General features: G+C 51.7%; 7 protein-coding genes across 7 annotated transcripts; 3 read left to right on the forward strand and 4 right to left on the reverse strand.

Moving 5' to 3' along the window:
• T310_8159 (uncharacterized protein) lies at positions 1–538 on the forward strand (the record flags this gene model as incomplete). The annotated part of the gene is made up of 1 exon (XM_013469052.1): positions 1–538. A coding segment is annotated over one exon (538 nt), but the record flags the coding sequence as incomplete, so codon positions are not given.
• A 312-nt stretch (positions 539–850) lies between these two features.
• T310_8160 (uncharacterized protein) lies at positions 851–2462 on the forward strand (the record flags this gene model as incomplete). The annotated part of the gene is made up of 3 exons (XM_013469053.1): positions 851–2046; positions 2105–2322; positions 2389–2462. The coding sequence occupies 3 exons, from the start codon at positions 851–853 to the stop codon at positions 2460–2462; spliced, it is 1488 nt and encodes a 495-aa protein (XP_013324507.1).
• A 371-nt stretch (positions 2463–2833) lies between these two features.
• Positions 2834–4928, reverse strand: T310_8161 (Mitochondrial chaperone bcs1; the record flags this gene model as incomplete). Its single annotated transcript, XM_013469054.1, has 2 exons — positions 2834–4527; positions 4889–4928. The coding sequence occupies 2 exons, from the start codon at positions 4926–4928 to the stop codon at positions 2834–2836; spliced, it is 1734 nt and encodes a 577-aa protein (XP_013324508.1).
• A 1069-nt stretch (positions 4929–5997) lies between these two features.
• Positions 5998–7531, reverse strand: T310_8162 (uncharacterized protein; the record flags this gene model as incomplete). Its single annotated transcript, XM_013469055.1, has 7 exons — positions 5998–6144; positions 6335–6438; positions 6511–6622; positions 6693–6762; positions 7148–7212; positions 7340–7399; positions 7466–7531. The coding sequence occupies 7 exons, from the start codon at positions 7529–7531 to the stop codon at positions 5998–6000; spliced, it is 624 nt and encodes a 207-aa protein (XP_013324509.1).
• A 390-nt stretch (positions 7532–7921) lies between these two features.
• On the forward strand, positions 7922–11199 carry T310_8163 (Threonine synthase; the record flags this gene model as incomplete). The annotated part of the gene is made up of 5 exons (XM_013469056.1): positions 7922–8098; positions 8162–8770; positions 8828–9124; positions 9218–9565; positions 9634–11199. 5 exons carry the CDS (start codon positions 7922–7924, stop codon positions 11197–11199), a joined length of 2997 nt encoding a protein of 998 aa, XP_013324510.1.
• A 435-nt stretch (positions 11200–11634) lies between these two features.
• On the reverse strand, positions 11635–12773 carry T310_8164 (uncharacterized protein; the record flags this gene model as incomplete). The annotated part of the gene is made up of 3 exons (XM_013469057.1): positions 11635–12363; positions 12421–12561; positions 12609–12773. The coding sequence occupies 3 exons, from the start codon at positions 12771–12773 to the stop codon at positions 11635–11637; spliced, it is 1035 nt and encodes a 344-aa protein (XP_013324511.1).
• A 1309-nt stretch (positions 12774–14082) lies between these two features.
• Positions 14083–15129, reverse strand: T310_8165 (uncharacterized protein; the record flags this gene model as incomplete). Its single annotated transcript, XM_013469058.1, has 1 exon — positions 14083–15129. One exon carries the CDS (start codon positions 15127–15129, stop codon positions 14083–14085), a length of 1047 nt encoding a protein of 348 aa, XP_013324512.1.
• Between the last annotated feature and the right edge of the window lie 1041 nt (positions 15130–16170).

Consider the following 16170-nt stretch of genomic DNA (forward strand, 5'->3'; position numbering starts at 1 on the left):
GGACCCTGGATATGATGCCGATGTGGAAGTGGTCCGCCCATATGCTATCGAAGAGCCGGACGATGATGCAGACCAGACCCCTACATCTGCATCAACAAGGCCCACGACTCCAAAGTTATTGGATTCTGCAGAATATTGGCAAACCGAATTGGTCAATTCTCTGCGAGGTCTCTGCTGCGACTCAGACAGCAATGACTTCCAGCCTTTGCCGAAGCAGAAACGTGGACGAAAACGGAAGATTGCCAGCGCATCGGCGCTATACCAGAACCCTCAGAGGACAGCCTCTGAAATGAGGCTACAGGATGTTGATCTGCGGCCGGAGGGTCCATTCGCCAGTCCCAAGAGAATGCGGAGGAGGAGTAGAAGGTCGGGGGAAGACCTCACGACGGTCCGCAGTGCTCTCTCGCCTGGCGCCCATGATCTCCGTGCAAAGACTGGCTCCAGCTCTGCGCGATTGTCTCCCGAAGCTGGTGGCATAGAGTCAGCAGGATATCCTACCAACAGTGTGTCAGCGAGTGACCAGATGGAGATAGATTGACGGCTAGATGCCGGCTAGACACGTTCAGTGTTATTGCTAATAGCACCTATCTCCATCCTGCAATCAACACTATCATCACGTGATTATATATCTACTGCTGCGTTTGACGATAAGCTTATATAATCAAATGAAACGTTCCTTACAAACAGGTGTGACGTCAGGCATCCCTCATGGAGGTGCCATTCGTATGACTGGCAGCGTTTTCTTCACTCGCCTCCATTCAAGTCTCCAGCATGTTAAATGCTTTCAGTGCGCCCCTTTCTTTTTGTCCTGTCACATCGACCTCGAATACTCCCCGTTAACTGTCCCAAAATGGTCACCACTAGGGCATCCACACGCCAAGCCGCGGTGAAGGCCAATCAGGCTCTTTCCCAAGGCGCAGCTGGTTCGAAACGAAGGGGAGCATCGACGAAAGGACGAGCTTCGAAGAGAGAAAAGAAAGATGAGGAGACCAAGGAGAAAGGGGAGGACAAGCAACCGACTGTGACTGAGGGGTCGTTGGAACAAAAGGCTCCGGAAGTGTGGTCGGAGGAACAGCCCGTAGAGGAACCACAAGACCAGCGTCCTAAGACAGCTGAAGAAACCCTCGAGAGAAGACCCGAAGAACAGCCGGAGGAGAAGCCTGAAGACAGGCGTGAAAGAGGCCTGAGGAAAGGCCTGAAGAAAAGGCTGAAGAAAGGCCCGCTGAAAAGCCTGCAGAGGAACCACAAGATCAGCGTCCAAAGACTCCTGAAGAGACCCTGGAAAGAAAGCCTGAAGAGAAGCCCGAAGAGAAACGTCCAGAAAAGGAAGTTCCCAATGGTAAGATTGCTTCGGGCTCAATTCAGGAAAATTGTGGTTGATTGCGCCGTAGGAACCGAAGAGAAACCAGCTCCTTCCGAGCAAGAGACTGCTCAGAAAGAGTCAGCTGCCCCTAATGGTGCTGGCACTGCTGTCAGAGACTCCCCCAAAAGGGAGGAGATCGTTCCCTCCAATCTGCTTGAGAAGGGTATTATCTACTTCTTCCTGCGTCCTCGCGTCAATGTGCAGGAACCGCACAGCTTTGGCGACGTTGCGCGCAGTTTATTCGTCATGCGACCGACGCCACGCGGTGCAAAGCTGGAAGACGGACCCATTGGTAGTGATGATAATTGTCGGTTGCTTATACTGCCGAAGAAGAGATTTCCAACATCGGGTAGCGAAAGGGAGATGGGATTCGTGGCGAAAGCGAAAGTCTCAATGCAAACTCTGCGAGAGACCTTTATTGCAGAAGAGCGTTATGAGACGCAGACGCGTGGGGGACGCACAACGCCCGAAGCGAAGCCATACGCAGAGGGCGTTTATGCCATCACAAGGACAACTCGGGCCTCGCATCTCGCGTATATTCTCACGATTCCCTCCGAAGTCAGCGATATCCAGCAAGATTTTGGTCTGTATAATCGCGGCAGCTTTATCATCCAATCGAAGAACCCCAAGTATCCGGGTCCATCTTATGCACGACTGCCCAAGGATCCCGAGTATCCGAAAGAGTAAGACAGACGTCGATTTGTTATTCGAGAACACTGCAGAAAGGGCTGACGATGACAGTGTGATGGAAAAATTCGCTGACCTTCGATGGGTGCCCGCAGAGCCAGAGCTTCTGGACTATCCGAATGCCCAGTTCCTAATGATCGGCGAGGCGCAAGACAACCTGGGCAAGGGCGGTATCTCTGAAGCGGGTGGCAAGGAGCCTAATCAGGAGCAGCCAGGCGAGGTGCTTGAAAAGTTCGAAGATGAAAATCTAGGACGGATCGAATCACTGAAGGGTGAGTCCTCCAAACCTTTGCAGGTGATCGCAACGAAACAGGTTCACTGATGAACTTCGACTCCAGGTGATCACAGTGTCTACGAAGACCTGGGCATGGACGCGAAGAAATATCCCAAAGTTCCAACGACTTGGGATTAGCAGTGAAAACGCATCTCAACTCATGGCAAATGAAGCTCTATCGTGTATGTGGCATGTACCAAGCAAATAGAAAAAAAAGTAGGTGAATGCCAGAATATATTTTGGCTGGCAATCCTGGACATGGACATATCATTATATATCCTAGCTTAGAAGCGGATATATATATAACGTACGAAAAAAAATTTTTTTATTGTTTATTCTTTATCTTCATTAAATATAGATACAGAATAGTGACCATTAATACTCTTGTTATTGCAGTCTGATCTGATTGACAATAGTCTCAGAGGATCGTTGCAGTAAGATGTGAATGAACGCCCCACTCTTTGCGCCCTTATCTATGCAGTTGTCATCATCGGTATTGATACCATAATTCATTGAACAGCTTTCTCCTGCTGCTCGTCTTCCTGTGCTGTCTTCTGCAAGGCTTGTTCGGCCCAAGCTGCAGCCTTTTCACACGCCTCTCGAGGACGTCTTTTGTACTGGAGAAGGAAACCTTGCAGAGCTGCCAGACTCAGTCGTTTCTCGGGGATCGAGGCGGCGAATTGCTGGGCTAGATATTCCAGGTCTAGGTCCGCTTCCACGTCCTTTTCAAGAGGCGAGATGCCATTGCCATTAGACATTGGTGATGGTATAGATGCTGTTGTTGCCGTACTCTCCCTCGGACCTTCACTGTACATGCTCAGAAACAGCTCACGCATCTCTTCCTGTGACGGCAGCTCAAAGACGATATGCATGTCGACCCGTCCTGGGCGGACAAGCGCCTTGTCCAGCGCCTCGGGCGAGTTGGTGGTCATGATGAGAATGCGGCCTTCCTGTGACGACACGCCGTCGATGGCGTTCAATAGGCCCGACAACGAGATTGACACGCTGGGAGCGGGTCCATTGTTGTTGCTGCTGTTTCCATTCGCAGCTGGCTGGATCAAACTCATAGGATCGGTTCCGTCCAGTTGAATACTTGGCCCTCTTCTCCGCGAGATTCTTGACCCTCGCGAGGAATCGCCGTTGTCCGGACGTGTGAGACCGGCCGCGTCGACGTCCTCCAACAGGACGATGCAGCACGGTGGGATCTCTGACATGAGTCGCATCAATTGCGACTCGCTCAGATTGGGGTCCAGCAGGCTGAGGACGTAGATATCGAGCCCGAAGATTCCCGCCAGAGCTGACGTGAGACTCGTCTTGCCTGTGCCCGGTGCGCCTGAGAACAGATAGCCACGACGGTAGGGGATTCCATGGTTTGCGTACCAGCGGCGCGTGTGCGGGTGGAGGTATTCGTTGATGTCCTTGAGCAGGGCCTGTTTCTTCGCCTTGTCGAAGATAACGGTGGAGATGTCGCGTGACGGCCGGGCACTGAACTTGGACCAGCGCACGATGTCGCGGACGTTGCTGATGGCGCGGAATATGGTGGTTGTGGTCATGCTGCGCTCGAGGTTGTACAGCTGCGCCTCCTCCATCAGGCGCTGCAGGGGTGCGGTGGAGAAGCCCAGGCATTGAAGCAGGATGTAGCCGCGCTCCTTGGGCAGCGGCATGAGCTGGATGCCCGAGTTGACGCGGTGCTTGAAGAGGATCCAGCTGCCGTGACGACGGAATAGATGGGTGCCCTGGAAGGGCTGGAGACTGATCGGGGTGCGTCCGACGATGGAGCGATAGCTGATGAGGTTGTTGGGATCAGGCTCCGTGAGATGCTGGCCACCGATCATCGACTTGAGTGCCTCCTCCTCATCTTCCCACGAGCTCTTGGAGGTGCTGACGGCGCGGACAGAGCGGAACTGGCGGTTCAAGAACTGGTGATCAGCCATCCAGCGCATGACGTGCTGGTACAGCGGATCCTCGTCGTCGATCCGGACAGTCGAGCCGGCCATGTCCAGGACGTACTTGTAGATGTAGCCGAGAGCATAGCCGAGAAAAGTGAACAGTCCGACAATGACCAGGCCGATGTTGACCAGCGTCATGGGGTCGATGCCAGCAACATCGTGGACCAGGTCCAGCAATTGGGAATAACCTGGTTTGAGCAAGGGGACGGCATCGCGAGGCAGTGGGAGCGACATTCTGCGCGAAGCAGCTGGAGCTGTGTAGTGGTTAGCTGTCACAGGGTAGGAATGTTGAATCTTTCAAGCAGGCAGCCGTGCCATCGTCAGTGTAACACAACACGTTTAGTTGCATGCTGCCTGAATCCTGCAGGGCAATGGCTTCCAGTGGCGCAGTCCAGATCACATCGCCAATCCAGCTGTAATTGTCGTTGTTCTATCTTCTCTGTGAGTCAGTCACAGCCTGTTCGATCTATTAATTGCCTGCAGTGAACTGTTCTTTGTTGGTTTTGCTTCAACATGCAACCTTGATGCAAATATCCGCAGACTAGTGGTCTGCCGAACTAGCCCTAGATAGAATTCAACAGTCCAGTTCTGAAGGAAAGTCTCTGCGCAACATACCTACACAAGATACAGTACAGTATGTGTGTGAACAATCCATTTCAACACCAAGATTCGGACTGTCATTGTCGTCGACATCAATATTGTCATGGGACCGTTGGCTGGAAGACTAATCTAGGCTAACCCTGCTTGTGCCTCTCAGCTAGGAAGAGATGGATAAATACTCCGAAAAAGCCTCACGTTCGAGCTTTCAGGTAACACGGTCTGAGGCTCAAGTTTGGAAGCTCGTCACACCACCAAACTCGCTGGATTTGCCAAGGCAAAAGCAACATATTAATATGTATGATCTTTTCGAGCAAGTTGAACGCATCGTTGAGATGATAAACCCTTCCTCTCAATAACAGCAGAGAATTGACTCTGAGTGACGTGGGACTTTTCTCAATGGGCCAGCCATTTCTCATCGATAAGGAAGGACACTGACTAAACTTGACTCTGAAAACAAAAGTCAACAAGCAGACAAACAAAGAACTAATTGTTTTCTGGATACAGATCAGATTGGTCAGAGAAATCAGGTAAAAACAAAGCATGCAATGTTTTGTATGTCCCAGCTTGAAAAAAAGTCTCTCTGGCGAGATATACTCCAAGACGAGCATGCGGCATGTTTTTTTTTGAGTAATAGTGCGAGAGTAGTTGTTAGACAACGAAAGAGTCAAAAAGGAGAAATCATCGATGCTGTCTGTGAAGAAGTCACATGAGCCAGCCAATAATTATCCTGGCTTTATAATAGCCCAGAATCGGGTAATGTGTCAAAATTTCACTTCGTCTGGTCCTTATACGATAGAAGCTACTTACTAGTTGTTGCATCTTATTCTAAAATATGGTATTTCCATGCCAAAGTGCGCTTGTTGTCAGATACTAAATAAATAAAACTGTGGTATTCTACGCCAGTGGTATTGACAAGACACCAAAATTAGGTAAGGTACGTAATATTGGCTGACCCTGCTTGATGTAAGCTAATACGTGGCATCCCATGTCAAAAAGTAGTAGGAGAGTAGTCTATGCCAAAAACCACTTCTATGTCTGCATCCTATCGTACTACTATGCTAAAGTGTCAAACTTTGGTAAGTGTCAACTAATACTGTATACTACTCACCCCACCAAACTAAATTTTAATCTTTACTAACCCTGGAGGCCCATGCTAAGTGATAAATATTAAATCTGGAGAAAGTAGTGAGAGAAGTTGCCCGACGGTTGGCATGTGATGTGATGCTACCTAGGTATCTTCGAGTCATTATTACCCATTCACGAGTATATACCTGCGATAGATATATCATATAATAGAATGCATAAAGGGAAACAAGGAATTCTTATTATACTAGGCATGGAATGCACAGAGGTGTAGTAGTTCATATGAACAAGAACCATGCTCTGCTTCTAGATATACCCCGCACTAAATAAAATACCATGTGCATATAGTTACTACATGTAGTTGATTGAGTTACATACACGTGTACTGTACATTTGTATCTTATCGAGTTTGACTGTACAGTCTGTGGTATCTAGCGATAATGCTGTATTCCTCAATTTCTCTATTAGGTCTGTATAGCAAACTGGACAGACAATACACTCTGTCCGTCTTATATAGTGAAATCCCCGCAACTTCCTATTTACAACGTACACACTCTTGCTGATCTGCGTCTGTGCACCTAATAGACAAATAGATAATACAAACGCTTGGGCCTGAAGCAAGAGAAGACACTCGTTTGGTTTGACCAATTTTCCAGACACACGGACCTATGTACAGTACTGTACATATTTGCCAATTCGGGGATAAGTCTCTTGTTTTTAGGTATGGCGTACCTACATCCGGAGAACGCCGTACATACTTGGCAGCTCCTCGTTCGTTAACAGCGTCCAATTCAGCCACAGAGAAACTTTATTTCGTTGTCAGGGAAATTGTTAATAAATAATAATCACCCCACTACGGAGGACGGAAAGTACCTCGTTCCTTATTTTAACTCCTTGTTTTATAACTATCCGAAGATGATTACTAAACGGATGGGCCACAGCGTGCATGAGATCATGACTATGGAGACAATGGAGATAGGAGATAAAGTCCATATCGGGCGAAAGAGAAAGGACAGAAACAAAAAAAGGTACTTCTTACGTGGAGACTTGGAGTCAGTGGAACTTTTGGAAGAGGGGCAAAAATTTTTTTTATACATCGTGCGCAATGCCGCATTGCCATTGGCTGTGGCGCGGACGACATCCAAAAAACTCAATTGCAACAAGCCACTCCGCGCCTAGGTACCGGCTTACCGACTGATGTCATGCTTCGCAATGAATGGTTCCTTTGTCTCAGCTGGCTGAGTGCTGGCGAGGGGCTGTTTTTCCAAAAGAGAATTTTCTTACATTTAATCCTGATACGAGGTTTGGAAACGGGTGGCTTGCAGTGGACGGACCCACGAGTCGACGTCAATTCTTCACAGCGTCGGGTAAGATTCGGCATACCGGGCGCCAATCCTCTTCATTTCGATGTCTGCTACTGGCTGGCAATGGGTGGACACGGATCTATATGGAGCTTACTTAATGGAACCCTTTGCCGTTTCCCGTTTCTGTCCTGCAGAACCGTCGAACCTCAGTCTCGGGAATTGCGCATGGCAGAACCCCGCGAATGATATCCAACGACCGGCAAGACACCATGATGCTCGGTTTTGATTCTGCTTGGAGAGAAAGTCCGTTGTTGATATGGTAGCAACCCTAGGAAGCCTCAGGCCTTGAACTGACTTGGGATTGATTTGATTTGTAGTGATGCCGTTTCAGGATATCCTCAAGTGTACAGTACCTAATCCATCGATGGATCCGTCTATCAGTGCGTCGGACCCACCATGCCACTCTTCTGTCGAGATCCCGAGCATTCTTTGCACCACAATTAGGGAGATTAGATTAATAAGATGGCGGTGTGCAAGTGGAGGGATCAGTTCCATATATATATCCCTCGATATCAACCCTGGCCAGACGCCCCCAAGGTACTGCGCCGATAGCAGCAACGCGGAAATCGTCTGAAGCTTATCCTCGAAAATAGCTGTCAAAATGTCTGCAACCGACTACAAGTTCGAGGGCTGGCTTGGCCTCGACGCCAGCTCCGCTGAGGGGAAGATGGTGTGGAAGGAGTTCGAGCCCAAGCCCTGGGAGGAGACCGACGTCGACATCAAGATCACTCACTGCGGTATCTGCGGGTCAGATCTGCACACTCTGCGAAGCGGCTGGGTAAGTATCTCTGCCTTTGTGTGTATCGTACTGCCTAAACGGTCAGGTTGCTGATCATGACAGGCCCCTACCAACTACCCATGCTGCGTCGGCCACGAAATCGTCGGCATTGCGGTGCGCGTCGGTTCCCAGGTGAGTCACGTCAAGGTCGGTGACCGTGTTGGTGTCGGCGCCCAGGCCGACTCCTGCCTGGGCCGCAAGGGCGACTGTGAAGAGTGCGCCATGGGAAAAGAGGCGTACTGCATGAAACACTTTGTGCCGACATACAACGGTAACCACCTGAACGGCGCCAAGTCGATGGGTGGATATGCCCTGTACAACCGGTCTCCGGGACACTTTGTGTTCAAGATCCCCGATGCTATCCCGTCGGAGGAAGCAGCCCCCATGCTCTGCGGTGGTGTCACCGTCTGGAGCCCCCTGAAGCAGAACGGCTGCGGCCCTGGAAAGAAAGTGGGTGTTGTCGGTGTTGGCGGACTGGGTCACTTTGCCGTGCTGTTCGCCAAGGCTCTCGGAGCCGACAAGGTGGTTGCTATCTCGCGCAGGGCCAGCAAGGCAGCTGATGCTCTGAAGCTGGGCGCAGACGTCTACATTGCGACTGAAGACGAGCCTGACTGGGCAAAGACCCACGCGCGGTCCCTGGACCTCATCATCTGCACCGTTTCGTCTGACAAGGTACGTAGCCTGTCCAGCAGGCAATCGAGGCTCTCGCTAACCATGCCATCTACCCAGATGCCTATCAACGACTACCTCTCCTTGCTCCGCTACGGGGGCCACTTCATCCAGGTGGGCCTTCCCGATGCTGGAGTCCTGGGCATGCCGGTCTTCACAGTCCTGCGCTCTAACCTCAAGATTGGAGGTACCTTCATTGGCAGCCCCCACGAGATCCGGGAGATGCTCGACTTTGTTGCGGAGAAGGGCATCCACCCGTGGGTTGAGCAGCGTTCGATGAAGGACGCGAACCAGGCCATTGTGGACATGGAGAAAGGCCGGGCGCGGTACCGCTACGTGCTGGTCAACGAGCAACACGTGACGAAGCCTTCTCTGTGATTGAAAACACCGTTTCTGCTGCATTCATACCCATATGAGCTGTCATGTAGATAGGTTGACGATTAGATGTAGTTACTAATAGAGGAGTACTCCGTACGGAGTATAGTTGTTCGTTTCCCTGTCAGCACGTGGCGCGATCGCTGGACCAATCAGAGCGCTGTAGAACGGCGCCGTTGTCGGCACGCGCTAAGCCCGATCGGGACGAGGGGCATGCGGCGTCGGAGTCACGCCCCAGAAATTTCATGGCAGACATGCGTATCCCCGCCTGCTGGGCTTCGTAGATCGAGTCTCTTCTCAGACGCAGTTCAGTCTGTGTCTGATTTCACTGATCTTCCGTCAATTGAGCTTCTTTCGATTGAAAACCACCTCGCCAATGACGCATCCAGCCTCGCAACGCTACCTCAGCACGAGGGGTTCCGAGTATGGAGTGAGTCAGATGCAATGTCAATCCCTGGACACAGCTAACGACACGTCTTCCGGTTTGATAGCTCTCCTTTGAAGATGTCGTCCTGAAAGGCCTGGCCTCCGATGGCGGTCTCTTCGTCCCCGAACAGATCCCGTCTGTCCCCGCCTCGTGGGAGTCGGATTGGCGCAACCTCAGCTTTGAAGATCTGGCCTTTCAGATCGTCTCCCTTTACGTCTCTCCGAGCGAAATTCCTCCTGAAGACCTGAAAGACATCATCCGCCGCTCCTACTCCACATTCCGACACCCAGAAAGGACCCCGCTGGTCGAGCTGGACCGGACACGAAATCTCTATCTGCTCGAGCTGTTCCATGGCCCGACGTTCGCGTTCAAGGATGTCGCGCTGCAGTTCCTCGGAAACCTCTTCGAATACTTCCTCGTCCGTAAGAATCAGGGCAAACAAGGGAAGGACCGCCACCACCTCACGGTCATTGGCGCCACGAGCGGAGACACGGGCTCAGCGGCCATCTACGGACTCCGAGGCAAGAAAGATGTGTCCATCTTCATCTTGTTTCCCAAGGGCAGGGTCTCGCCGATCCAGCAGGCCCAGATGACGACCGTTCTCGACTCGAACGTCCACAACCTCACCGTCGAGGGCTCTTTCGACGACTGCCAGGACATCGTCAAGTCGCTGTTTGCCGACCCGGACCTCAATTCCACGCACAACGTCGCGGCGGTAAATTCGATCAACTGGGCCCGAATTCTCGCCCAGATGACATATTACTTCTACTCTTATTTCACCCTGACGAAATCCCCGGGCTTCCAACAGGGCTCCAAGGTCCGCTTCGTGGTCCCGTCGGGTAACTTTGGTGATATCCTGGCGGGGTGGTTCGCCAAGCGGATGGGTCTTCCAGCGGAGAAGCTGGTCATTGCCACAAATGAGAACGACATCCTGGACCGTTTCTTCAAGAGCGGGGGCCACTACACCAAGTCGCCGCTCAACGGCCCGGCTGCGCAGGGCGTCAAGGAGACGCACAGCCCGGCAATGGACATTCTGGTCAGCAGCAACTTTGAGCGGCTGCTCTGGTTCCTGACCTTCGAAGCGGATGGCTCTGCGTCGGTGGACGAGAGGCGCCGCAACGCCAGCGAGCGCATCCGAACCTGGCTGAACGAGCTCAAGACGCAAGGCGGCTTCAGCGTGACTGAAGCCGTGTTCGAGGGCGCCAAGCGGGAGTTCGAGAGCGAGCGGGTCAGCGACGAGCAGACCATCGAGACGATCCGGGCGATCTACACCTCGTGCTTCCCTCCCAACCTGGGGCGCGGCAGCGCGCACAGCTCCAAGACAGGCGGGTACATTCTCGACCCGCACTCGGCCGTGGGCGTGGCAGCCTCGCTGCGGTCCGTGGAGCGCAACCCGGGGACGAGCCACATCTCGCTGTCGACGGCGCACCCGGCCAAGTTCGCGAACGCGGTTGACCTGGCCCTGCGCGGCCAGGACGGCTACGACTTTGCCGAGGTGCTGCCGCAGGAGTTTGTCGGGCTGGAGCAGAAGGAGAGCCGGGTGACGCCTGTGGGCGCGGGAGTTGGCTGGCAGGGGGTGCGCGAGATTGTCAAAGCGGAGGTGGAGCAGGAATTGCAGGGATTGCGGTAGCAGATGCAGATGCTAGCTAGGAATGATATAAATAGAGACGAGTTATTCGAAACGAACAAGAATATTTATGTCCATGTCTGTCATTACTCAGAAATGGCCTATTTATAGCTACGTATGTATTAAGACAAAGTATCATTGCATACTATTCTTCTCTTTGTGTTTTTTTTTCCCTAAACATGACATACACAAGACACAAAAAGAACCCATATATGCAGTATATCTATGTGTAACGTGCAACTCATATCACATAACTGACAAGAACATCGTGTCGAGTCTCTAAATGCGAGGTAGGGAGGTGGGGAGGTAGGTAGGTACATGGCCAAGAAACATCAGAATGAAAATGGGAAAATACGAGACAAAAAAAAAAGACGCAGAAAAAGCAAAGAAATAGTCATTTCTTCATAATATATACTATTGATTGTCCTCGATCGTCCTTTAGTTGACGATAATCAAAGCAGGACCAAACTTGGTAGCATCAGCGACAGCCTGCGCATCCGTGAAGTTACTGCCTGAGCCGCTGGCACCTTCTACCACCGTGGTAATGGTCAGACCGTTGAGCTCGTTCTCGTCGTAAGGGAAAGTCGCCTCGATGGTGACGGTCGAACCCTCAGTCTTGACGACGGTGAAGTCCTCGACGATGGGCAGGTTCTGCTGGTTGACGTAGACGAGCTTCAAGCCTTCCATATTCTTCGTAGTATCGGTCGTCTCGAAGCTGAACTGGATGGGCTCCGTCTTGGCCTCGGGCTTGCTGAGCAGCGTCAGGGGCTCGAAGACCTTCAGGCCCTGGATGACTTGGATGTTGGGGCAGGACCCCGGCACGATGAAGGTCTGGTTGAGCGCGTTGATGGCAAAGTCGCGCGTGCTCGTCGTCAGGAACGGCAGCTCGTTCGGCACCTTGCCCTGCAGCTGCCGGAAGAAGCCCTCCTGCTCGCCTTCCTGGCCGACGACGGACGCGACGGCCCGCGTCAGGCCGACGTCGCCGTTCTTGGCGAAGACTTGGATCACGTCCTGCAGGGTGCCCAGCACGACGGACGTGAAGGTTCCCGCGAGGGTGATGGCCGAGTCGAGGTCCGTGGACGGGAATTTGTACCGGCAGGGCTGGATCGGCTGGCCGGTGAAGGCCTGGAGGGCGTTGTTGGCGTTCAAGGCGTGCAGCTCTTCTTGCTATTATCGTTGTCAGTATTGTCCTCTCCAAGGAGAGTATTTGGTGTCATTGCTTACAGCTTTCGCCGCCTCAAGCGCCTTGAGAAGCAGCTCGCGGGACTTGGCGTTCTTGACCTCAAACCCAGACACATTGGTCGTGATGTTGTGAATCAGGCTGTCGAAAAAGGCGACCTCGAACAGCTCATTGAAGGCAATGAGCTGCAGGTTCAGTATTCCGTCGCGGCTGATATTGGCCGGCGGAGGACCGTTGGGCAAGGTGCCAAAGGCCCTGAGCTCGATCTGTTGCAGTTCGGTCTTGTTGGGGTTGGGAAGCCGTCCTTCAAGGGGAACGGGCTGGAGGATCGAGGCAGTGGCGAGGCTGCAGCCAGGTAGGAGAGGCTGAGGGCAGCAACGCTAAAGATGACGCGCATGTTGGTGTATAGATAGAGAGTCAATGGATTAGAATCTTGATACAGAGATGGATATCTCAGCAGAAAGGAACTCTTAGTAGAAGCAGGTGTTGATCAGAAGAGGCTGCTGATCGTCGAATTCTGCTCCCATCTTGCTGGATATCATCGACCTTTTATAGACGCAACCCACGAGCAATTAACTGAGATGGCGTATTTTTGTAAGCTCGACTGCGCCTGCGTATTCCAGCGGGCCGCAGCACGTTGGCAACGAACTGCCCGTTTCTTTCTAACGGTTGGCATCAGATCAAGATCCAATAATTACGCAGGATGAACCAAGGTAAGCAGCACGCGATAAGGAATAAGATTGCTTGAAACGAAAGAAGATGGCGTTTGGTCTGTTTTAGCGTGGCTGTCAGCGATCGCCGGGATGCTGGCGGATCGAATCGACTCGCGCGTGTCGCCCCGCGCTGAAACGAAACGGGCGTCATCTTGCGCCTATCAGATCGCCGCGGAGCCACGAGGAAGAAGACTGCTGATAATAATAACAAGGTTATTGGCAGTAAGAGATGTATGTACTTCCTGATCAGGAATGTAGGTGCGCATGTGTTTCCTAACTAGGCATGTAAAAAACGCACTCAGCCACGCGCTAGTCCCGATCAGAACATAGAACTTTCCTGCCGCGTTATCGTCATTCCGGAAGTGGAAAAGTATATCCGAAAGAGGTAAAAGGTCAGCACAGCCCCGCAGGGAATCAATGCCTCGTGCTTAATTTAGAATTTGACATGCAGTAATCTACCAGCTGTAAACAGTCTACAAGGGACGAATCATGCCATTGCCATGACCAAGCAAGGCATAGAAAAGCTTATCTTGCCCTAAGCCATAGTCTTTGACTACAATATTCTTAGAACATTGCTTGGCCAGCAGCTAAGACTGGATGTGACATCACTCCTGAGGTAAACCTATCAGTCTAGATTTCAGCTTCAGACGAAGCTATCAAAAAGTGCTTCTCTTTTATGTCTGACGAGACAAGTCCGCAATATGATCCCTTACCTGGATTTGGACTAGTTCTCGGTGACGATTCTCCAATTCTTCGATAGCTATGATGAGGGCATCAAGAAGATTGTTCTAAGCTCTAACAGGTAGGTAGGACTCTGGGTATAATGCCTTTCTATCCAATTCTCGGGTATGAGGGCAGAGCATCCTTCTTTCTTTCTCTCTTTTGCGTGCTGAGATTGCTCCTCTTTGCTGTCTTCTGCGGTCGGCTGACGGAAAACAATTCACCATCTTCTATTCCTTCATGCAGCGTGTGAAATGGAGAGATATCGTTTTCTTATCCAAACTTCGACAAATCCGGGTCATCAGGAAAAATGACAGGAAGACCCGCCTCCCGCCGTTTCTCCAGCGCTCTCTTCTTCCACTGCCAGAAGACTCTCTGGCGATCTTCCCGCAGCACATTGCCGAAGGTGTCCGACGGACCCTCCTTTCGAAGCTTGGCCAGTCTCTCGGCCAGATTCATTTCGCGCTCCAGTTTCCCGTCCACGCAGACCCGGATGACGCCGATCCGCTCGTACATGATCCTCCCGTAATACGCTGTATGGTAGCTCATGTCAAGGAGCATATTGATCTTACCGATAATGAATCTGGCCAGCCATTCGGGACGCATAACACCCTTGGGCGGTTCTTTGCTGCCACGGACAGGCAAGTAGGGACGGGCCCAAGGCCGTATCCAGTCCCCATATGTCACTTCCGGGGCCGGCAGCGTACTCGGGTCCGGAGGCGTTACACAGTCCAGGGTCAAGACCTGCGCAATCACGCCCCCGTCCTTCTCCTGCGAGCCCTCCCCTCCTCGTCGTCGTTGTTGCTTGCCTACCGGTCCGCACTTTAGGAACCACTCCATCAGGCCGTAAAAACACCACACAATCTGCTCCGGTGCACCGTCGCCTGCGAAAAGCCCAGACTTCGTACCTACGTAGATCTCCCCCGTGCTGAACGCCCGGAACGTGGCGACCACATGGTCGACGCGGGTCGAGAAGAGCGCGGGCACACAAAGCCAGGTGGGCCATAGCTCCCGGTCATCGACGTACATCACGTCGATGCTGTATGCCATCTTCCGGAGACGCTTCAGCACGGCCTTGGCCTCGGCAGAGAGCCGGCGGTTGACCAGGAGGAGAGGCAGACTGGTAGTCGCCTGATTGCGGTGGTCGTACTTGATGTGTTTGGGGCCATAGTCCCACGCGTCATAACTGATGTCTTTGAGAAAGGTAACCCGGTCCTGCGACGCCGTGGCAAGACTGGCGGGCAGCGCGAGGTCGGTGGTGAGCGCAAGTTCGAGGATGTAGTCACGGAGTTCCTTGGGAATGTCGAAGAGGGAGGGCATCGCAGGAATAACTTAGCAATAAAAAGAGAGAATATACGATCGGAGTAGATGGTCTGATCTGATATGTTGTTTATCCTGGAAACATGGCTTCAATATTAACGTTCCAACATAGTACGAGGCCGCGATTGCTGCTTGCGGCGGGGTGAATGAACCCCGAGCGAAGGTCTGCATCTGCGGCTGAACGTACATATCGTGTTGTTTGCTATTAAAATAATGCTGAGTGTGGAGACTAAGAATCTTTACTAGAAGGTATTCTCGCTGTACTGTAATGCTGGTTAGATAAGAAGATCGACATGACCTTCTAAACCCTAAAATGACTCAAAGAAAAATGAATTTTGTTCAAAATGAGTCATTACTAGGCGGTTCTACTATCTTATCTATCTATGATATTCCAACAATGACTCCAAGCCGAACAATATTCGAAATTATCCGGCATGACAATACAGTAATTGCAAATATTGTAAAACACAATTCAACTTTTGTTTTTTTCTTATTATTCTAATTACTTTGTTAGCAGGTACTTCTTCTTGATTAAAAAAGACTCTAAACAGGTCCAAAATTAAACAGCTTCCGGCGGATGAGAGTCCTGGTTCAGCATTCTCTCTTGCGGTTATTATTGTCTGGGACACTGTCCAAAAAAGGAAAAGAAAAAAAAATACAGAACTTTGATTGATTCCCTCGACATTATTAGCAATCGGGATGTAGCAACAGCAAGTACATTTGCGGAAAACTCATTTTTCTTTTTTCTTCTCCCCCTTATCAAGCCACCTTCATAGACGTTTCACAAAAGAGCCATGGCTCCCATGAAGGCCGCCAGGAGACCCGCAACGGGCTGGCTGACCTGCGAAGCAGCACCAGTGAACAGAGGCGGTGTAGGAGACTTGGCCGGAGCGCCAGGAGCCGGAGCAGGGTTAGACTCAGCTGGAGCAGTTGGAGCCGGAGCAGGCTCGGTTCAGCAGGCTCGGTTCAGCAGGCTCAGTCTCGAGCAGGCTCAGTCTCAGCAGGCTCAGATTCAGCTGGAGCAGCTGGAGCGAGGTCGGG

This window comes from Rasamsonia emersonii, assembly GCF_000968595.1.
Source record: "Rasamsonia emersonii CBS 393.64 chromosome Unknown ctg1118621760667, whole genome shotgun sequence".
NCBI lineage: Eukaryota > Fungi > Ascomycota > Eurotiomycetes > Eurotiales > Trichocomaceae > Rasamsonia > Rasamsonia emersonii.